At 44.7% G+C, this 23,662-nt stretch overlaps 1 protein-coding gene across 1 annotated transcript in view; it reads left to right on the top strand.

The window, feature by feature from the left end:
- Window positions 1-23,662, top strand: part of LOC309978845 (protein WWC3-like) — a gene marked incomplete at both ends in the record, with an annotated part of 165,365 nt that overhangs the window by 117,137 nt on the left and 24,566 nt on the right. Inside the window, 9 exon segments of the mRNA XM_082865490.1 lie at window positions 3,909-3,963; window positions 3,967-3,998; window positions 4,816-5,138; window positions 9,742-9,865; window positions 10,736-10,810; window positions 11,515-11,601; window positions 12,675-12,867; window positions 13,403-13,581; window positions 14,123-14,288. Coding sequence (XP_082721616.1) covers window positions 3,909-3,963; window positions 3,967-3,998; window positions 4,816-5,138; window positions 9,742-9,865; window positions 10,736-10,810; window positions 11,515-11,601; window positions 12,675-12,867; window positions 13,403-13,581; window positions 14,123-14,288 — 1,234 coding nt within the window.

Raw genomic sequence — 23,662 nt, forward strand, 5'->3', positions numbered from 1 at the left:
GGGTCTGGTTTTTGTATCCATTCAGCCAGTCTGTGTCTTTTGGTGGGAGCATTTAGTCCCTTTACATTTAAGGTAATTATCGATATGTATGTTCCTATTCCCATTTTCTTAATTGTTTTGGGTTCATTATTGTAGGTCTTTTCCTTCTCTTGTGTTACTTGCCTAGAGATGTTCCTTTAGCATTTGTTGTAAAGCTGGTTTGGTGGTGCTGAAGTCTCTCAGCTTTTGCTTGTCTGTGAAGGTTTTAATTTCTCCATCAAATCTGAATGAGATCCTTGCTGGGTAGAGTAATCTTGGTTGCAGGTTTTTCTCCTTCATCACTTTAAATATGTCCTGCGTGTCCCTTCTGGCTTGCAGAGTTTCTGCTGAAAGATCAGCTGTTAACCTTATGGGGATTCCCTTGTGTGTTATTTGTTGTTTTTCCCTTGCTGCTTTTAATATGTTTTCTTTGTGTTTAATTTTTGACAGTTTGGTTAATATGTGACTTGGCATATTTCTCCTTGGATTTATCCTGTATGGGACTCTCTGTGCTTCCTGGACTTGATTAACTATTTCCTTTCCCATATTGGCGAAGTTTTCAAGTATAAAATCTTCAAATATTTTGTCAGTCCCTTTCTTTTTCTCTTCTTCTTCTGGAGCCCCTATAATTCGAATATTGGTGTGTTTAATGTTGTCCCAGAGGTCTCTGAGACTGTCCTCAGTTCTTGTCATTCTTTTTTCTTTATTCTGCTCTGCAGTAGTTATTTCCACTAGTTTATCTTCCAGGTCAGTTATCCGTTCTTCTGCCTCAGTTATTCTGCTATTGATCCCATCTAGAGTATTTTTAATTTCATTTATTGTGTTGTTCATCGTTGCTTGTTTTTTAAGTTCTTCTAGGTCCTTTTAAATGTTTCCTGCATTTTCTCTATTCTATTTCCAAGATTTTGTATCATCTTTATTATTATTATTCTGAATTCTTTTTTCAGGTAGACCTCCTATTTCCTCTTCATTTGTTAGGTCTGGTGGGTTTTTACCTTGCTCTTTCATCTACTGTGTGTTTTTCTGTCTTCTCATTTTGCTTATCTTACTGTGTTTGGGGTCTCCTTTTTGCAGGCTGCAGGTTCGTAGTTCCCATTGTTTTTGGTGTCTGTCTCCAGTGACTAAAGTTCGTTCAGTGTGTTGTGTAGGCTTCCTGGTGTAGGGGACTAGTGCCTGTGTTCTGGTGGATGAGGCTGGATCTTGTCTCTCTGGTGGGCAAGTCCATGTCTGGTGGTGTGTTTTGGGGTGTATGTGGACTTACTATGATTTTAGGCAGCCTCTCTGCTAATGGGTGGGGTTGTGTTCCTGTCTTTCTAGTTGTTTGTCATAGGGTGTGCAGCACTGTAGTTTTCTAGTCCTTGAGTTGAGCTGGGTCTTGGCATTGAGATGGAGATCTCTGGGAATTGTTTGCCGTTTGATATTATATGAAGCTGGGAGGTCTTTTGTGGACCAGTGTCCTGAAGTTGGCTCTCCCACCTCCAAGCCACAGCACTGACACCTGTCTGGAGCACCAAGAGCCTTTCATCATGGCTCGTAATAAAAGGGAGAAAAAGTAGAAAGAAAGAAAGAAAGAGAAGGAAAGTAAGAAAGACAGAAAAGACGGAGAAAAGAGAAGATAAAGTAAAATAAAGTAAGATGAAATAAAATAAAGTTATAAAAGTAAATAATTATTAAGAAAAAATTTTTGTTTAAAAAAGAAAAACAAAGCAAAACAAAATAAAAACCGACAGATAGAACCCTAGGACAGATGGTGGAAACAAAGCTATGCAGAGAAAATCTCACACAGAAGCATACACATACACAGTCACAACAAGAGGAAAAGGGGGAAAAATCATAAATCTTGCTCTCAAATTCCACCTTTTCAATTTGGGCTGATTCATTGTCTATTCATGTATTCCACAGATGCAGGTACATCAAGCTGATTGTGGAGCTTTAATCCGCTGCTTCTGAGGCTGCTGGGAGAGATTTCCCTTTTCTCTTCTTTGTTCTCACAGCTCCTGGGGCTCAGCTTTGGATTTGGCCCCGCCTCAGCGTGTAGGTCGCCTGAGGGCATCTGTTCTTTGCTCAGAGAGGACGGGGTTAGTGGAGCAGGTGCTTCGGAGAATTTGGCTCACTCAGGGGGATGGTGAGGGAGGGGTACGGAGTGCGTGGCGAGCCTGCGGCGGCAGAGGCCGGCGGGACGTTGCACCAGCCTGAGGCTCGCCATGCGTTCTCCTGGGTGAGTTGTCCCTGGATCCCGGGACACTGGCAGTGGCGGGCTGCACAGGCTCCGCGGAAGAGGGGTGTGGATAGTGACCTGTGCTCGCACACAGGCTTGTTGGTGGCGGCAGCAGCAGCCTTAGCGTCTCATGCCTGTCTCTGGGGTCCGCGCTTTTAGCCATGGCTCGCACCCGTCTCTGGACCTCCTTTAAGCAGTGCTCTTATTCCCCTCTCCTTGCACACCAGGAAACAAAGAGGGAAGAAAAAGTCTCTTGCCTCTTCGGCAGGTCCAGACTTTCCGGACTCCCTCCCGGCTAGCCGTGGTGCACTAATCCCCTGCAGGCTGTGTTCACGCCGCCAACCACAGTCCTCTCCCTGTGCTCCCTGTGCCTCAGCTTGCAGCCCCGCCCACCCCGGCGGGTGAGCTAACCAGCCTCTCGGGCTGGTGAGTGCCGTTCGGCACCAATCCTCTGTGCGGGAATCTCCCCACTTTGCCCTCCGCACCCCTGTTGCTGCGCTGTCCTCCACTTCTCCGAAGCTTTCACCCTCTGACCCCCGCAGTCTCTGCCCTCGAAGGGGCTTCCTAGTGTGTTGGAAACCTTTCCTCCTTCACAGCTCCCTCCCACTGGTGCAGGTCCCGTCCCTATCCTTTTGTCTGTGTTTATTCTTTTTTATTTTGCCCTACCCAGGTACGTGGGGACTTTCTTGCCTTTTGGGAGGTCTGAGGTCTTCTGCCAGCGTTCAGTAGGTGTTCTGTAGGAGCTGTTCCACGTTTAGATGTATTTCTGGTGTACCTGTGGGGAGGAAGGTGATCTCCGCATCTTACTCTTCCGCCATCTTCCCCTCGTTCCCGGTATATCAGTTTTGCTTATCAGTAATAGTCAAAACTTTGTAACTCTGGCTGCTGCCAAAGTTCACCTCCTTCTGGTTTCCTCTCCTTGAGCATTTTGCCTTCCGTAACAGGTGGAAAACTTTGTTTAATGGGTTCTTTCCACTGCCACGTATCAAAATGCAATCATTTTGATTTGTAAATCACATTTCATTATAAAGGCAAGATTAATCAGTCCCCACAGTTCAACAATTATTTATTATATGTGTAGGGCTCTAGTCTCGGCAGTTAGCTTACTACAGTAGGAGAAAAATATTCTAGAAAATTATGAAGTAGAAGAAGGCAGAAGGAAGAAGAAATATATACCTCCAACCCATATCAACCCATGACTGTTGATATTTTGTTTTATTTGATTATGATCTTTTATTCTCTAGATACTAGAATTGCATTTATTTTTTGCCTTGAAGACTGCCTAGGATGAGGGAATCAGATTTATTCCAAGGAAATCCAGTAGCTTTCTATGAGCCCTGCCTTTGAACCCATCTGCTGGATTCCCATCCATCTGTCTATTTACCTGCCTGTCCACCCACTCATCCTCCCATCCATCCATCTTATCTCTCTATCCATACATCTGTTCCATCACACATCCAACTTCTAGTGTGGATCACTTGCACTGTTCAGGATTCTAGAGGTACTTTGTGAAATAAAACAAAAACAGTTATCTTGGAACTTGTGACATAGGTGTGCTTTTAGAACTGATAGTCATTAATCTGTTTTGGCGGAATATATAGTTTAATTTCTTGTTAGGAAAATATACTTGGCAACTTTGAAATCCACCAGTGGACTGTTTTTGTACCTGCAGGATTATACTTCAGGAAAAAAGAAACTGTCTCCTGATGCCACTGGAAGAAGCCACCTGACTAATGTCCTATCTCCAGTCCCAGTTACAAAGGTAGGTAACTTGATTATCATGTTATAACATAGTGGCTGTGAACTTCATGATTCATTTAGCCTGGTTTTCTCTCCCAGAACTTAGAACCTGCAGTGGTTGTAAGCACAGGACAGGAAAGTGAAGACAGGGTATTTTTAAGATGAGCTGCTTATATATGACACGAGGAATATGAAGAGAACCAAATGTGACTTCAGAATAATGAATCTTAAGTCGGATTTATCGAAGGATTTTGTCACTCACAGCATCAGGACTGTATATGTCCATCTACATAGATGCACACATACGCGTTTAATTATTTCCTTTTAAGATATTCATTTTAATTAGGCATGAATATCTTTACAATCCGATTTGGATGCTCAGTAAGAGCTCCAGTTTTCAAGCACTTACCGTATCGTGAAGTGTAGTGTTAAGGGCTTTCTGTGTATTACTTTCTCAGTTCTCCCCCTCACAGCGCCTTGAGGCAGGAACCGCTATCATCCCAGCGCTGTGTGAGAAGGTGGGAGGCTGGGAAAGGGCAAAGCCCTTGACCAAATCAAATGCATTCAGCTAGTCTTGAGTGTGAGCTGGAACTTGAACTCGAGCAAGAGCCCTTGACGTTAACTACTGCTCTCGACCGACATTCAAAGAAACAAAGGAAATATTTACGAAGGGGCGGGGGTGGGAGGGTGTCTTAAAATGCTCAGAGGTGTTGAAGAGGCGCCAGGATGAACGGGCCCGAGGCACAGTGTTGCTCCTTGTGGAGCAGACCGATGGCGCGGCTCCCGGTGGGGACGGGCAGGCTCCAGCCGCGGGCTCCAGGCTGCTCTTCTCGTTTCAGCCTGTCCGCCAGCACCCTGACCATCTCCTCAGGGAGCAGCCGCGGCTCCCTGGCCTCCAGCCGGGGCTCCCTGAGCTCCGTCAGCTTCATCGACATCTACGGCCTCCCGCAGTACGAGAAGCCCGACGCCGAGGGTGGCCCGCTCCTGGACGCCTTCGAAGTGGCGGGCGTGGGCACCCTGGACAGGCTGCGCGCTCAGGCCTCCACCATGGGGGAAGAAGACCCGCCTGGTGCGGTGTCCCTGCCGCCTCACGGGTGCCCCAGGGACAGGGAAGGACCTCGCGAGCGAGGACCCCAAGCGGCTGCCGCTCCCACGGCTGCAAGTACGTACGGATGGGTCTGGTGGGTGACCCAGGGCCGGGGAGGAAATGTCTCGAGTTCAGGGAGGAAGCTGCGTGCATCCGCATAGAAGCCAGCTGGCTCTGCTGTGGCCTAGTGAGCCCTCAGCTTAGGACCCTCCAGGGCAAGAGGAGGCCCCCACACCCGCCCGCTCGCTAGCTCGCTCGTTCTGCGTGCTTTTGCCCTGGGTGCTTGAAATGTCATGGAAACTGGCAAAGTAGTCTTTCCCAGGCATTTGGCTTGTTTTCAGAATATACTTATTTGTCAAAAATGAGACAGTTCCTCCTCATTCGGAGGCTGCTAAAGAAGTACTCGGGCCTTAATGAAGTCTCCAGGGCGTGTGCCCACATGCAATGTTCTGTGTGTGCCCGCCTCAGACCAGCACTGGGACTGCTGTCTGGCTGTGGCCCGGCAGAAATCTCTACTGACGTTGGCCTTGTGACTTCATCTCTTCATCATTTGTTCCCAGAATTTTCAAAGACTTAATTCTGTCAAACAGGAAATGACAGTATTTTGCATGATTTCAGAAGTTGTCCCAGTAAGCATTAGTCATTTCTACCAAATTACTTTCTCTGGTATTCTTCAAATCCTTGCCTACTCAACTCTAACTGCATATCCTTGGGCACACCCTTAGACCTGGTTGACTCTCGCTTCATTGCTCTTCAACAAATACACCATTTTGTTACCCATGGGTTATATACACAGTACTAGTTTCTCTTAGTGAAGAGAAAGTTCTCTTAGCATTTACATATCTAATGACAGACCAGCTATGTTCTGAATCAGTCCCTTGGCTAATTGGCACCTCCATTGTTTTCCTATCTTTTTTGTTTGCAAATGCTGCTTATACATTATTTCAACATCCCAATATAAATTATTTCCATAGTTCGTATGCATATGTAAGCTGCATTTACTTTGTTCTTTTTTATACACATATACTCTTGTCCATTTGCACTCATTGTCTAACTTTACTCTTTTCTTTTCCCTTTGCAAACTTTCCTTAAAACTTTTCCATTTTCACTTATTGTCTAGCCTTTACTCTTCTTTTCCCTGTGCAAACTTTTCTTTTCGCTATGCAAACCGTCCAAAATATAGAAGTATCAATCCAGTTATACACAAAGTCAGCAAAAGATTTAAGGACCCCTTTCGGTCCACGGGAGAGACTGGGTGGGAAGGAGAAGAGCTGACTTGATTTCCTTATTTTTCATCCACCACTTGGTGGTGGATGTTATAGTTCTTCAAGCTTCTTAGACTGGGAGGTCTTTGCTATCGGTACGGTCAGATACTACCACCTGGTAGTGCGTTCACATATGAGTGGAATTGGGCCCTTACAAACTAGAGGTACTTGACTCAGTGAATGGGTCTTGGTAGGTGCTCTCGCAGGGCTGGGCTGGGCGAGCAGCTTCAGGCATGGACACAGGGTGACTCCTTGCCTCCCTTGATGCTTGTGGGAATGCCTGAGCCTAGAGTCATCGCAGCTTCATAAAGTTGGCGAGGATCTCAGTACTCGTTATATTAACCCCACCCCTCATTTATGACGCCCGAGGTCACGTAGTTCCCTCCACTCTCCAGTCTGACTAAGAACAATACAGTCTAAGTTTGACTCAAGGAAGCTTTAGCGAGAAAAATTTTTAGTAACATAAAATTCAGAATTGCCCATTGTGTTTTAAATCAACCTGAGGGGACAGAAGGTGGGGCAGGGGAGTGGGGAAATAAACTGTCATCTTTAACAGTTTTTACATGTTTACTACAATTTTATCTTCCCCACATTTTGAAAGTCAAATGTGTCATGATTTTGAAATCCGTTCCTATTTTCATTTCCCACTGGTATTTGCTAATATAAGTCGGTAAATATTTTAACCTTGTTCATTTGTTTATTGATGTTTTTTATTACATTCATACCCTGTTTAAAATTGTTGTCTTAAATTCTACAGTTTTTTCACTTTGTGCTTTTTTTTATCTCTTTTCTCATGCGGCTCGACAGAAACGTTCACTGTAAGTGACCTTGGGCTTCTCCTTCGCCTTGCTGGTCAGGCTGTGCCACATCTTTGTGCAGTGAATCAATGTGTTTAGGATGGTCGGGGTGTGGCCAGGAGGGGCATAGCTCATAGCTGTGCTTTAATGTAGCTCAACAGTTGCTCTTATTATTGTTGTTGTCGTTTGAGCGGTATTCATCCTGGCTATGAAAGTTGTGTAAGAACTTTTCTAAGAGCTTGACGTATTTTTTCCTTCTTGCGTTTTTTCCCAGACTTTAACACTTTCATTATTTTCATATGCCAGCTAGCAGCTTTGCCCACGATGTGATTTTCCTTATACTTTCTTCCCTTTTGTCAAGCAGCGTTGCTGTCCTTAAGTCTCAGTGTCTGTTTGTCTGTGTTTAACGATGGAAAGGTCTGAGGTTTATAAAATGAACGTGTGGAAGCTTGTTTATTCCTTACTTCACTGGCGTTGCTCCCCACTCTCCGTCTCGTTGCCTTGAAGCCCAAGAGCAGATGGTTGCGGTGTGTACTGTGGGGTGTGCCGTGTGCTTTCTTTCTCACCCAGGGCAAGTGCTGACCATACCTCCTTCTGTCAACTCCTGCATCCAGTTGCTCCTTGAATGTGCTAAGCCCAGGATCACTGAGGATTGATTCCCCCATTTCCTTTCTCTCTTCATCCACTTTCATTGCAATGAGAGAGAAATTTTGGCAGTCACACCATTGGGTTGCCTGGAAGTTAACTGGATCATTGTGTGGTGTTACTTCCTTAAAGGCATGTAGGGCCGAGTGTCAGGGCTGGGAATGGGAGTAGTGAGCCATTGTGTTTGCTGGGGTTCCATGGAGCAAACTGAGGGGTTCTATCTGCAGTTTAGAGCTGGAGGCTCTGGGTCCTTCCATGGGGCCGGGGTGACGAGCAGAGCTGTACTTGGGAGTCGTCATCTATGATCTGAGAGTCGGTGCCTCCAGCCACCCCAGGACGGAGCCAGCTTCTGCCCTTGGCCGAGGCGGGGCCAGTGGCCCCCACACTGGGCGCTGCAGGCCTTTGAAAGGTCGGCTTTTGTCTGCAGTTAACATCGTGAGGCCAAAGGCCACAGCCCTGTCTTGTTTTGTACCCCGATGAATATGTTTGGGTTTAATGGTTGCTGTGAATAATAATTTGGCTGAAAAGAGAGATGGTTGAGGACTTCCCTGGTGGCGCAGTGGTTAAGAATCCGCCTGCCAATGCAGGGAACACGGGTTCAAACCTGGTCCAGGAAGATCCCACATGCCACAGAGCAGCTAAGCCCGTGCAGCACAACTACTGAGCCTGCCCTCTAGAGCCCGCGAGCCACAACTACTGAGCCCAGAGCTGCAACTACTGAAGCCCGCATGCTCTAGGGCCTGTGTACCACAACTACTGAGCCCATGTGCTGCAGCTGTTGAAGCCCGCATGCCTAGAGCCCATGCTCTGCAACAAGAGAAGCCTCTGCCCTGAAAAGCCCGTACACCGGAATGAAGAGTAGCCCCTGCTCACCACAACTAGAGAAGGCCCAGCGCAGCAACGAAGACCCAACGCAGGCAAAAGAAAAAAAAAAAGAAAAGAGATGGTCATTGGTGTCAGGGGTGCACAGATGTCTTGATTTTCAGTTTCTAGAGCTTAGATGGCCGGAGAACATAGAGAGACAAGAGGGACCTGCATTATTAACAAGAGGCATTGTGATGCCAGAGTGAGGCTCAGTTTGGGGCTTCGTGCTTTAAGCCTGTGTTCTAACCGTGTGTGCCTCTCTCAGAAGCGTTGAGGTTCCTGTGTCCATCGTCACATTTAGCAGCAGGAGACAGCATGCTTCTTTCTGTTGCTTTTGTTAAAAGAAACTTGTTGCTGTGAGGGAAGGAGTAGAAAGAGTTGATGAAATGATAAAAGGGAAAATGTCAGTAGTTGTCTTTGCTCTTGGTTACAAGAGATATGAGACAAAAATAAGCTGCCCAGTCATGGTCCTTCCTAATCCCAGGAGACAGTTCTAGAAGCCAGTGTGGCCCCAGGGCTGCTGAGGAGGATGCTGCAGTTAGAGCGGCAGAGGGGTCACGGAGACGTTGGCAAAGGCCCAGTCTGGGTGCATCTGTGTCCTCTGACTCGAAAGTCACTCCATTTTGTTGGGGGTTATTTGATGATTTTTAAAAACTCTGTTTTCTGATTATAAAGCAGTGTAGCCTGTGTTCCTTGTATAAAGTATGGAGAATACCAAGCAGCGTCAAGGAGGAAACATCCCCCACCTGCTTCTCGGAGAGTGCTCTGCCGTCCACGTGCAGGCGAAATCTCTCTCCAGGCTTTCCCGTGTGACACTCTCTCACAGGGCCACGCCAAGGGCCTTCCCGCCACCTTCTGACCTGTGCGCTCATTAAGGAGGTGAAGGGAGATTGATGATCATTTAAAGAGCTTTTAAAGAAGTAGCCAGAAGCCTGTTTGTTCCATTTGTTTGTTCCAGTATAAGACAAGACTGGAGCAGAGTGCATGTAAACCACACATCTGCAAACGTGCTGGCCTGTCTCTGCCCCTTCCTGCCTTTGTCTCTGCTCTGCCCTGGGCTCCCGCCCTGTTGCCTTCTGAGACTGGCCATGTCTCTCTCGCCTGCAGCAGCGAGCCCCCAAGAAGACAGCGACGCCCAGAGGCTGGAGCGGAGAGTGCGCTGCGTGTCCGCCTGCCTGTCCGATTACTCGCTGGCCAGCGACAGCGGCGTGTTTGAACCTCCCACCGAAAGGTTAGAAGCTGACCTTCTGGCCTCCCTGGGCTGACTTCCCAGAAGGCACCCCTGCCGAGACCTGTCTGGCTTGACCCTCTGTGTGTCTCCGGGGTGCAGCTTTCCTGGCTTCTCTCCATGCAGTAGGGGCCCTGAGCATCCCCACGGACCCCCTCTGCTCCCAGGTGGCGTCTGGGGACTGGCCTGGCTTCGGGCATCTAGCATGACTGCTTTCTCTCTGGCCCCGGGGGTTGGAAGGCATGAGCCCAGTAGAGCCGGAAAAGGAGAACCCGTGTGCGAGGGAGACCTGCTTTTCTGGAAAGGACGTTCACTAGAAATGGATGTTCCCCCCCGTCCCCTTTCCTTAGCTGGAGGAATCACTTTGCAAGGGCAAAACTCCTTGTGGGCTTTGTTTTGTTGAGACCTTTGATGTCATTTTTTCAGCTCAGATATCTGTATACATTTCACTTATCGCCAACTTTTTTTTTTTTGGCTGCGCTGCTCAGCTTGCGGGATCTTAGTTCCCTGACCAGGGATCGCATCCGCGCCTGCTGCAGTGGAAGCGCGGAGTCTTAACCACTGGACCGCCAGGGAAGTCCCGCCTGCAAAGCTTTTAAGAGTATATGTTTTTGAACTTTGTCGTGAATATCACATGTGGTTTTGAGAGGTATTTTCTCAAAAAGGCCACTTCGTCAGCAGGTACCCTGGGAGGTGACGTCATGGATCCTGGGGACCTGCCGTGCCCTGCCAGTCACTTAAAGCATTTATTTATGTCGCAACTTAATAAAGCCCTTCTCAGTAAGAAACACCCCTAGTGTGAGAGAGCTTCTGCTGAGTCCGAGGTAACCAGGCCCCCCCAGAATAACGCGGTGCCTTTCCGACTGTGTTCAGGAGTGAGGATGCTGACGACCCTGCGCGTGGAGACGCTTGCGGTAACGAGGGGCCCCAGATCCATGTTGGATTTTTGTGAGTACAGAAGACTCCTTCCCTGTTGCTCGTAAAGACGATGGGTAGATTGGGGCCCGCCCGGCGACTCACACCTCCACACACAGGCCGGGAGGGATGGAGGGACCCGCGTGATCCGGCTGCTGCTCCCTGGCCTGGGTGCCCCCGGGCCCATCTCAGCGGTCTCAGGTGAAGGGACAGAGGTGGCGGGAAGGAGAGATGGGCAAGAGCGGCTCCATTGCCGTCCTCCAACAGCGAGTCACAGCCAGGGACTCTCACCCCATGGGCACAGTCCGGCCCTCGGGGAAGTTCCCGCCGGAGCTGGGGTAGCCAGGTGCTATGCAACACTAAGCGTTCTGGTTTCTAGCTACAGTGTCTAGAAAGGCAGTAACCAGCAGTGTTCAGACGAACGAGGCAGGATGGTCACATCCCAGCAGCTTTCTTTTGCTCACTCTTGTCATCCTAGTGTTTCTCGGCACTCGTGACGTTCGGGCTGGGTCAATCTCGGTGGGGGGCCGTGCTGTGCCCTCTGGCGTGTTGAGCAGCAGCCCTGGCCTCCACCCACTACACGCAGTAGCCCCCCTCCATTCAGTGTGACAGTAAGAAACGCCTCTAGACTTTGCACAGGTCCCCTGGGGGTGGGGTGAGGACCACTGCAGTCGTTCAAGCAGGATTTCTGCACCGTGGGGCATTTGCAGTCTGTGAACGTGCATTTTATTTTCTAGGCACGACAGTGCCAGCGAGTGTCTCCTCGTGAACGTGCTCCAGCTGAAGAACTTTGCCGGGCTGGTGGTGAAGGAAGACTGCAAAATGTAAGCTCCCGCGCCAGTGGGGGCCGTGTCCTCCCCCCGGGCCCTCCTCCACACGGCACCACTGGCTGACCTGCTGCACCTGGCAGTTTGGGGAGGGAAAAGACTGTCTTGGAACCTGAATTTACAATAAAACGCTAGGGGGTGTCTGTCTGAAATCTAAAGTATTGTAAGTTTTAAGAAGAGGCTGGTTTATTATTTGAGGCAGGTGGAGTTACTGGAGCCAGGCTGGTTATGTGCCGTGGCCATGCTGACAAAGTGCCGGTGCCCATCATCAGCAGCGCTGGGGCTTAAAACGTCCATTCTGGTAACAAGGCTGGTGGCGACACAGCCACACTCGGCTCTTGCGATCTGATGAGGTGCCTGAAGAGGCCTCAGGCTGGGCTCAGGCATCCTTGTCCGAGCAGGGAGAAGGAAATCTGTGTTGTCCCCAGTGGGGAGATGGGTGCCCGATGGGGGTGTGAGGTCCCACTTACCCTGGCGGGTGAACCCACCGGTGATGGGTGTTCACGCCCGACGGTGCCCTCCCCTTCTGTGAGTCGTCTTTGTAAACTGGCCTCCCAAAGGCCTTGGAAGCAGCCTGGTTTTCAGCGGCTGAGGGTTCGCCCTGGGATTCTGCTCGCCCTGACGTGTACTTCACTCCACTGATGCTGGAGCTTCTTCTGGGTGCTGGCTTCCACGCTAGGGGTGGATAGGGCCGGGAGCCCAGCCCGGCTGGTGCCTGAGCACTCTGAGAGGCAAAGCAGGCAGAGCTTGGAGAGGGAGCCATGGGGCCGTGGAGAGATCAGTGCAGATGTTTTGCCACAAAGATGATGAAAGCAGAAAGTCTGTTTGACTCCCCCTGAAGTTATAATTGCTGATTTTTATGTTTTCTTTTTGCTAATTTTTTCTTTTCTTTTCTTTTCCTTTTTTTTTTTTCCTCTCCAAAGGTAGGTCAGTTTTTTGGACTTTCTTTTTGTTGAGAAAAGGGCTTTTTCCAAAGGACTTTTCAGTTTTACCTATTCACATCCAAAGCGTAACATACAGGGGTGTTCGTGTATGTGGTCCATGCTCTTTTCTCCCTGTCTCGATTCCAGACACATCTGCGTCTGTTTGCCTCCGCTTGACCCTGGCACACCAAACACGTTCTGCTCTAAGGCTCTGGAATTGAAAGCCCCCTTGGTGTTTAATGAAGTTTGCAGAATCCCCGTGCATTCAGACATGGTGATGTTGAAGTCACTTCAGTTATACATGTGCTCAGTGAATCCTCAGCTGCAGGAAGAACTGCTGGTACGGTGCCCTCCTCACCCTCTCCTTCCTACCTTCCACCCCTCTCTCCCCCTCTCTTTTTGTCAGTCTCTGACATCAGTCTTTCTATTGTCCTGTCTTCTCCCTTAATCCTGCTTTTCTTCCTGTCTCTCTTCCTCAGTTTCTGTCTGTTTTTCTGTTTGGTTACAGTTTGTTTCAGAGTAACATACAGATTAAAATCATCAAGGGAGGAAGCATATAGGCCAGAGTCTAGGTGAGATCCAATCCTGAAGTTTCCATTTTCTTCACTGTGTGTTACCTTTTGTTGTCTGTCCTTGTTCCCTTCCTAGCAGTTTCTAATAGAGCTGAATAAGCAACATGAGAGCCATCCTCCCTAGGATCCTCCAACACCACTTTAACACTACTTTCATTTTACCTTAGTCCTGTTAGTAAGAATGAAATACTTTCATTCTTTCTGCTTAAGATTCAAGGGTAACCTTGATGCCCATTGGTTGTTAAGGTGTAGTCATTCAGGGCCTGTTGTGCCTTTTTTTTTTTTTTTTTAAACACCACGTAGGGCATTGGTCAGATTAACTTGGCTGATTACGATGGTTCGAGCGAGATGCAGCTGCGCTGGTACTCGGTGCAGGTGTTCACCGGCCCTGAGCCCCCATGGCGGGAGGACGAGCGGCTGGGACACAGCGACTCCCGGGACCCTGCGATGCCCCTTTACGTCTTCCCCGGAGCAGCCTGTGGGTGAACGCTGGACTCGGGGCAGACGTGTCTGCAGTAGAGGAATAGCTCAGATGGGCAGGCACCGCGAGGGAATCGCTTCCCGGCGGGTCCTTTCCAGCAGCACTTTCGTGTTGCTTTATTTCCACGGTTTTCCATAAAGAGCATCATGTTTCCAAAGCTTGCTACCTCTTCCTAATAGCTTTCTCTGGATTTATTTTCGAGAGGAATTTATTTCCAAAAGGGAAAGTGCACGGCAGAGGGGGAAGGGTGTGTGTTCAGGGATGAGCGGAGGCTGGGCGGGCTCGGGGAGAGGGGGTTCCGTGATGCTGGCGTCTTCAGCGGCTGCAACTGGGCGATACAACACAGACAGACCCTCTTAATGAAAGGCCTTGTAGCTCTGTCTTCCCTACGAAACAGAACTGCCTTTCATTTTATAAGAAAAGCAACCGTCTTCAGTCACTGGAAGCAAATATTGGGTGTGTCTGCTGCTGTGCTCTGAGTGCAGCAGTAAAGTCAGTGCCCTGATGAACGTTTTGGGGGCTGTTGCCATGCCCGCCTTCAGGAGTTGGCAAGCCGACTCGGTGGACAGTGGCTGTAGCAGCTGCGCCCAGACCAGCCCCCCGCACCCAGAGCCCTGCTGCGTTGGTGTCAGCTCCATCCACGGACACACGTTTGCTGGCCAGGCAGACCCTTACGGCCCGGAGAAACTTCAGCCCCCACCTCTGAAGGTAAGCAGAAAAGGACAAAGGATTTCGCGGAGCCCCTGATGTTTTGCCCTACAGCACCAGGTGCTGCCCTGGAAGGAGGGCCTGTGTGCCCTACGCGAGGGAACTGAAGTGAGTGGCCTCAGATCTGTAAACAGCAGGTACCATGGAAACGTCTGTCTACTTTAAATTAAAAGGAAAGGACAACTAAATGGGGTGGATTTTTACTCCTTCAGGTGCCATCTTCAGGGCCGCGTGTGGCTCAGGGTGTTTTGTGCGTTCCTAACGTTTTGGACGCTTGTTGTTTTTCTCCGTTTCTGACATTAAGAGCAGTGAAGCATCCTTTTGGCCCTTCTGTTCACCTGATCCTAGTTGTGCCCATCACCATATCTCCAGTGAGGAGATATTTGTTCTGAAACTATTCAGCATATAACAAATGGGGACATACAGCCCCTCGCTTGGCATCTTTCTAAAGTGGATTAAAGTGCATTACATCAGGAATAATTATTTTGGATTAGGCTGCCAATAATTATGATTGTTCTACTTTATAACACTTTTATTTACAATCATTGACCCAAATCAGAGTAAGCAGCCATGGGATGCAGTTTTGGTATTTCCCCCTCCCCCAACGTTTAAATTATGCCCTAGTCACTTTTGTTAATACTTCACATTTCCATTCTTTGTGTGTATATATGTGAGTGTGCACCCAGCTTCTTTTTCCTTCTGAATCATTTGAAAACTAATTCAAGATTGTGACACATTCCTCCTAAACAATTCAGTACAAATCTAAGAACAAGCACATTTTCATACTTAACAGTAGAGTTATACTCAGAAAATATAACAATGACATCGAGTATAAAGTCCACGCACAAAATTCCTCCGTTGTTCCGTTGTGCTTTGTTGACTGAAAAAAAAAAAAAGCACAATCTAAAAGCTGAGAATTCTGTTTTATTTGGCAGACTTTCTGAGGACTATAGCCTGGGAGACACCCTCTCAGGTAGCTCTGAGAGACTGCTCCAAAAAGGTAAGGGAGGAGCCAGGATATATAGGGGTTTTGCCACAAAAACCATGTAGTTGGAACATTGAAAGATTATAGTTAATTAAAGGAAACCAGGCACCTCAAGTTAAGCAATTTGTAGCACCACATTTCTCATCATAGAGAATTCAGTAGGCTAATAGCATGGTTGCTATCATTTAAGGCCTTTTGACTGAATTCTGTTACTCCTTCGCTGTGGGAAACTATATCTTCCAGACCTACTGAAGGCACAAAAATAACTGCTAAGTAATCATACCAGTGAGATACAGATCTTTTGGTCCATTGGGCTCATACTGATGGTAAATTTGCTGGACTTATATCTAAATTTTACGTAAGTGGCCTTGAGCCCAAGGAAATCCTAAAGTACACCTTCCTAGCCATCCTGGTGGAAGCCAGGGCCGTATATTGGACCCACAAAGCCATTGAGTTCCATTACGTACGATCCACTGTATTCTCATCGCCTGACCCAGTCTGTTCCATACCTATCACTATCTTTAAGGGAAATGATATATTACCATTTTTCATAATGTACTAGTGTCGTCAGGCTGATGATTTTTAGAGTGATTTAACTGTTCCCAACGTAGGGAGGTCTTTAAACTTAGACGGCCATAGCGTATTTGATGACCATTTTCAGCCGTAAAAATCCATCCCATAACTGAGGGAGGGTCACTCCTAATAATTAAAAAGTTACACCTTTTGATTGAAATTCAGTTCATTGTTCTGACTGAGCTTGACTGACCTCAATGGAAAACTCATATTTATGGCTAGGGTCAGAATAAGTATGTTTGATTGGACAAGTGAGGGGGTCCCATCTAGTAATATCAGTAGTGGCCTGACAGAACTATAATTTCTTTCTTCTAAAATAAATTTCCTGAGGGCCATCCAATCAGACCCTTGGAGTGGAGAAACCCACCAAGATAACCCAGAAGTACCGGGTGCAGGTAATTGACCATAGTCCCAACAATTGGAGCGATTTCTAAAATTTGCACAGAATTGTTCCCATTATAGGAAAACATTTGGTTTCTGTGAAGAAGTCCAAGAAACCGAGAATAAAATGTTGTAAATGACCGTATGGGTGAGGTCCAGCCTGTTGGGATAGCTGTCTATTTCTGATGTCACCTTCTCATCCTGGTGTTGGTGTTTCTTTCCTATTGGAGCATCACTTTAAGGTGAGTTTGAGGTCATCAGTCCTCCCTATAGACCAGTCTGGTGCAGGAGCCCTTTTTAGGTGGGAAGCATGAATCCTAGAGTCAGTTCCCTTCAGTTTTGCTGCACATGAGTTAGTTAAAAGAACCTGATAAGGGACCTTGCATCTAGGGTGGAGGTAGTCTTTTAAATACTGCCTTTTCCAATGTACGTAATCTCCAGGTTGTAAGTCATGGGGCATATGATCTTCGTTTGAGGATAGATTACTATGATATGCTTCAGAAACAAGCTTAGAATATCCTTTGAAAAATGCAGTTAAGCCTATGCCATGATGTAATACGTCTCCTTTTAATAATATAAGTTAATATATTTCATCATTCAATCTCATTGTTCTCCCTGTGATCATCTCAAAGAAAGAGAAGTGATGTTTGCCAAGAGAGGTGGATATGAGGTTGAGAACCAATGGAAGGGCCTTAGGCCAGGTGAGGAATAAGCATCCATAATTTTAGCCAGTTGTTTTTTAATTGTTCCATTTGTTCTTTCTACTAAACAGAAGACTGGGGATTATAAACACAATAGAAGTGCTGCGTAATTGGAAAAATCTTGCAAATTTTCTTAATAATTTGGCCAGTAAAATGAGTTTCTTTATCACTATGTATTTCTGAGGGGATTGTTCAAAGAGGTATCACCCTTTCTAAAATTGATTTCTCTACTTACTGCACTGTGGCCTTTCTGCATGGGAATGCCTTAGCCCAATGTGAAAACATTCAAATTATAACAAGAATGTATTGATAACCGTCTGAGTGAGGCATTTGTATAAAATGAACATGCAAAATTTCAAAAAGACCTGCAGGTGATGGGAAATTTCTTTGAGAACTGTGTAAATGCTTCCCTGGGTTATATTTTGGACAAGTTGCACATCTTGAGTAAACCTTCTGGGCTATTGTAAAATAGGCTTTGAAAAATATTGTTTACGTCATAATACCACCTTATCTGGGTTCCAATGAGTTAACTCATAAATATATTGTGAAATAGGATATTGAGCTCCAAACAGAAAGATAGGCTTTCCCTTTGGACCTGTCCACAGCTCTTTGTTAGTTGACTCTTCCTCCATTCTGTGTTTAGGTGTCTTTTTCCTTTTTCTGAAAACTTTAACCATTTTCAGCAAACACCATTCCCTGAAACTTCAGCAGTATATCAGTAAGGTTACTGGGAGGCTGAAAGGGAAAGACAGTGGTTAGTTGGTTGTTGTTGTTTTTCAGATCTGCTGTCGTGGCAGCATGATCGACTAGAGAGTTTCCTTTTGCTTCTGCAGTGTCAGCCTTTGAACGGCCCCATGCCTTAGTAACAGCAGGTGCACATGGCAACAGAATTGCATCTAATAATTCTGCTACTTGTTTCCCAGTTTTGGCAGGCTGTCCTGAGGTTGTTAAAAATCCCCCCTCTTTTTTTTCCCAAAAGCATACCAAAATCATGTGCCACCCCAAAAGTATAGAGGCTGGCAGTGTAAATGTTAGCAGATTTTCCTTTTGCCAAATGACAGTCAGGCTCTTGTTCGTGCTGTTAGTTCAGCCTGTTGGGCAGAAAAGATATTAGGTAGGGCCCATTTTCAAGGATACACAGTGGAGAAACGACAGCGTTACTAGCCTGGTACATTCCACGAGGTCCTCTTAAGTATGAACCATCAGTGAATAACATAAAGTCAGGATTATACAGTGGGCTTTCTTGACAGTCAATCCTAGAAGATAAAAAACTGTCAGTTAAAACAATGCAATCATACTTTTCATTATTGCCATTTGATTCTTAAGATAAAAAATTGTCAGTTAAAACAATGCAATCTTACTTTTCATTATTGCTATTGATTCTTCTGGGAGCAAGGTCACTGGACTGAGTTCATTACACCTGTGGAGAATTATGTTTGGTGAGAGGAACACAATCTCATGATTACAATCTCAAGTTAAATGGCTCGCTGAATAAGGTTGTGTGTGAAGAGAGTTTAGTAGAGTTTTCATGGAGTGGGGAACAAAGACGGTGAGAGGGTGACTCATGACTGTCTCCTCTGTTGTCTGACAAACAACAGCTATTGCTGTGACAGCTTGGAGGCAAGGGGGAGGCCCTTAGCTACTGGATTTAGCTGCTGGCAGTAATATCCTATTGGTCATTAGTGACTGCCATACAGTTGAGTTAATACTCCTAGTGTGGCACCCTTGTTTTTATGCACAAAGAGAAAAAAAAGGGAAAATCATAGATCGGATGCCCCTTTGCCAGGAAGCCCTTTAGAGAAACCAGAGGCTTCGCAATGGTCAATTCCCCAACCAAGAGGTTCAGGTTCGTATTGTTTAGGCAAATTATTTATGGTCGAGACACTAAAGAAAAATTTGGAATCCAGCGCCTTTGGTAGCCTGCAAGGCCTAGAAATCCCCTTACTTGCCTTCTTGTTTTAGGAGCAGGGAAAGCCAAATTGCCTCTAGAGCAATTGAAACCCCTTCTTTAGATACCAAACATCCTAAGTATTGTACATTAGCCTCACAAAATTGTAATTACTCTTTGGGTGCTTTATATCCCTTTGAGGCTAACTTCTGAAGCAAGTACAGGGTGTCTTGCTGATTATGTATCAATGGTTTGAACACAACAGCAAATAATCTACATATGGTATGAAAATTGACTTATGAGGAAAAGCTGGATCACATTAAGTCCATATTTTAAAAAATTATTATTATTTTTAACATCTTTTTTGGAGTATAATTGCTTTACAATGGTGTGTTAGTTTCTGCTGTATAACAAAGTGAGTCAGCTGTACATATACATATATCCCCATATCTCCACCCTCTTACATCTCCCTCCTACCCTCCCTATCCCACCCCTCGAGGTGGTCACAGAGACCTGAGCTGATCTCCCTGTGCTATGCAGCTGCTTCCCAGTACCTATCTATCTTACATTTGGTAGTGTATATATGTCCATACCACTCACTCACTTCGTCCCAGCTTACCCTTCCCCCTTCCCGTGTCCTCAAGTCCATTCTCTACGTCTGCATCTTTATTCCTGTCCTGCCCCTAGATTCTTCAGACCCAGTTTTAATTTTTATTCCATATATATATATTAGCATATGGTATTTGTTTTTCTCTTTCTGACTTACTTCACTCTGCATGACAGATTCTAGGTCCATCCACCTCATTACAAATAACTCAAGTTTTGTATATTACTATGGCTGAGTAATATTCCATTGTATATATGTGCCACTTCTTCTTTATCCATTCATCTGTTGATGGACACTTAGGTTGCTTCCATGTCCTGGCTTTTGTAAATAGAGCTGTAGTGAACATTATGGTACATGACTCTTTTTGAATTATGGTTTTCTCAGGGTATATGCCCAGTAGTGGGATTGCTGGCTTGTATGCTACTTCTATTTTTAGATTTTTAACGAATCTCCATACTGTTCTCCATATTGGGTGTATCAATTTACATTCCCACCAACAGTGCAAGAGGGTTCCCTTTTCTCCACACCCTCTCCAGCATTTATTGTTTGTAGACTTTTTGATGATGGCCATTCTGACTGGTGTGAGGTGATACCTCATTGTAGTTTTGATTTGCATTTCTCTAATGATTAGTGACGTTGAGCATCCTTTCATGTGTTTGTTGGAAATCCATATATCTTCTTTGGAGAAATGTCTGTTTAGGTCTTCTACTCATTTTTTGGATTGGGTTGTTTGTTTTTTGATATTGAGCTGCTTGTAAACTTGGGAGATTAATCATTTGTCAGTTGCTTCATTTGCAAATATTTTCTCCCATTCTGAGAGTTGTCCTTTGGTCTCATTTATGGTTTCCTTTGCTATGCAAAAGCTTTGAAGTTTCATTAGGTCCCATTTGTTTATTTTTGTTTTTATTTCCATGTCGCTAGGAGGTGGGTCAAAAAGGATCTTGCTGTGATTTATGTCATAGAGTGCTCTCCCTATATTTTCCTCTAAGAGTTTATAGTGTCTGGCCTTACATTTAGGTCTTTAATCCATTTTGAGTTTATTTTTGTTTATGGTATTAGGGAGTGTTCTAATTTCATTCTTTTACATGTAGCTGTCCAGTTTTCCCAGCACCACTTATTGAAGAGGCTATCTTTTCTCCATTGTATATTCTTGCCTCCTTTATCAAAAACAAGGTGACCATATGTGCATGGGTTTTTCTCTGGGCTATCTTGTTCCATTGATCTGTATTTGTGTTTTTGTGCCAGAACCTTACTGTCTTGATTACTGTAGCTTTGTAGTATAGTCTGAAGTCAGGGAGCCTGATTCCTCCAGCTCAGTTTTTCTTTCTCAAGATTGCTTTAGCTATTCGGCGTCTTTGGTGGTCCCATACAAACTGTGCAATTTTTTATGCTTGTTCTGTGAAAAATGCCCTTGGTAGTTTGATAGGGATTGCACTGAATCTGTAGCTTGCTTTGGGTAGTATAGTCGTTTTCGCAGATGATAAAACACTGTTTATATCATCTGTTTGTGTCATCTTTAATTTCTTCCATCAGTGTCTTACAGTTTTCTGCATACAGGTCTTTCGTCTCCTTAGGTAGGTTTATTCCAAGGTATTTTATTCTTTCTGTTGCAGTGGTACATGGGAGTGTTTCCTTAAATTCTGTTTCAGATTTTTCATAATTAGTGTATAGGACTGCAAGAGATTTCTGTGCATTAATTTTGATCGTACTACTTTACCAAATTCATTGATTAGCTCCAGTAGTTTTCTTGTAGCATCTGTAGGATTCTCTATGTATAGTATCATGTCATCTGCAAACAGTGACAGCTTAATGTCTTCTTTTCCAATTTGGATTCCATTTATTTATTTTTCTTCTTTGATTGCTGTGGCTAAAACTTCCAAAAGTATGATGAATAATAGTCGTGAGAGTGGACAACCTTGTCTTGTTCCTGATCTTAGAGGAAATGTTTTCACTTTTTCACCATTGAGAACGATGTTGGCTGTGGGTTTGTCATATATGGCCTTTACTATGTTGAGGTAAGTTCCCTCTATGCCTGCTTCTGGAGTGTTTTTATCATAAATCGGTGTTGAATTTTGTGAAAAGCTTTTTCTGCATCTATTGACATGATTATATGGCTTTTCTCCTTCAATTTGTTAATATAGTTTATCACATTGATTGATTTGCATATATTGGGATAAACCCCACTTGATCATGGTGTATGCTCCCTTTAATGTGCTGTTGGATGTTGTTTGCTAGTATTTTGTGGAGGATTTTTTCATCCATGTTCATCAGTGATAATGGCCTGTAGTTTTCTTTCCTTGTGACATCCTTGTCTGGTTTTGTTATCAGGGTGATGGTGGCCTCACAGAATGAGTTTGGGAGTGTTCCTCCCTCTGCTGTATTTTGGAAGAGTTTGAGAAGGATAGTTTTTAGTTCTTCTCTAAATGTTTGGTAGAATTCACCTGTGAAGCCATCTGGTCCTGTGAAGCCATCTGAAGCCATCTGGTCTGGGCTTTTGTTCGTTGGAAGATTTTTAATCACACTCTCAATTTCAATGCTTGTGAGTGGTCTGTTTATATTTTCTATTTCTTCCTGGTTCAGTCTCAGAAGGTTGTGCTTTTCTAAGAATTTGTCTATTTCTTCCAGTTTGTCCATTTTATTGGCATATAGTTGTTTATAGTAATTTCTCATGATCCTTTGTATTTCTGCAGTGTTACTTCTCCTTTTTCATTTCTAATTCTATTGATTTGAGTCTTCTCCCTTTTATTCTTGATGAGTCTGGCTAATGGTTTATCAATTTTGTATATCTTCTCAAAGAATCAGCTTTTAATTTTATTGATCTTTGCTATCATTTCATTCATTTCTTTTTCATTTATCTCTGATTTGATCTTTATGATTTCCTTCCTCCTGCTAACTTTGGGGGTTTTTTTTTGTTCTTCTTTCTCTAATTGCTTTAGGTGTAAGGTTAGATTGTTTATTTGGGGTGTTTCTTATTTCTTGACGTACGATTGAATTGTTATAAACTTCCCTCTTAGAACTGCTTTCGCTGCATCCCATAGGTTTTGGATCGTCGTGCTTTCATTCTTATTTGTTTTTAGGTATTTTTTTGATTTCCTCTTTGATTTCTTCAGTGATCTCTTGTCTATTAAGTAGTGTATTGTTTAGCCTCCATGTGTTTCTATTTTCTACAAATTTTTTCCTGTAATTGATATCTAGTCTCATAGCATTGTGGTCAGAAAATATTCTTGATACGATTTCAGTTTTCTTAAATTTGCCAAGGCTTGATATGTGACCCAAGATATGATCTATCCAGGAGAATTTTCTATGAGCACTAGAGAAGAAAGTGTATCCTGTTGTTTTTGGAAGGAATGTCCTATAAATATCAAATAAGTCCCTCTTGTTTAATGTATCATTTAAAGCTTGTGTTTCCTTATTTATTATCATTTTGGGTGATCTGTCCATTGGAGAAAGTGGGGTGTTAAAGTATCCTACTATGATTGTGTTACTGTCAATTTCCCCTTTTATGGCTGTTAGTATTTTCCTTATGTATTGAGATGCTCCTATGTTGGGTGCATAAATATTTACAATTGTTATATCTTCTTCTTAGCTTGATCCCTTGCTCATTATGTAGTGTCCTTCTTTGTGTCTTGTAATAGTCTTTATTTTAAAGTCTATTTTGTCTGCTGTGAGAATTGCTACTCCAGATTTCCTTTGATTTCCATTTACATGTAATATCTTTTTTCCATCCCCTCACTTTCAGTCTGTATGTGTCCCTAGGTCTGAAGTGGGTCCCTTGTAGACAGCATATATACAGGTCTTGTTTTCGTATCCATTCAGGCAGTCTGTGTCTTTTGGTTGCAGCATTTAATCCATTTACATTTAAGGTAGTTATAGATAAGTATGTTTGTTCCTATTACCATTTTCTTAATTGTTTTGGGTTTGTTATTGTAGGTCTTTTTCTTTTCTTGTGTTTCCTACCTAGAGAAGTTCCTTTATCATTCGTTGCAAAGCTGGTTTGGTGGTGCTGAATTCTCTTAGCTTTTGCTTGTTTGTAAAAGTTTTAATTTCTCCATCGAATTTGAACGAGATCCTTGCTGGGTAGAATAATCTTGCTTGTAGGTTTTTCCATTTCATCACTTTAAATATGACTTGCTTCTCCCTTCTGGCTTGCAGAGTTTATGCTGAAAGATGATCTGTTAACTTTATGGGGATTCCCTTGTATGTTTTTTGTTGTTTTACCCTTGCTGCTTTTAATATTTT

The sequence above is a fragment of the Leucopleurus acutus genome, assembly GCF_964270905.1.
Source record: "Leucopleurus acutus genome assembly, chromosome: Y".
Lineage (NCBI taxonomy): Eukaryota > Metazoa > Chordata > Mammalia > Artiodactyla > Delphinidae > Leucopleurus > Leucopleurus acutus.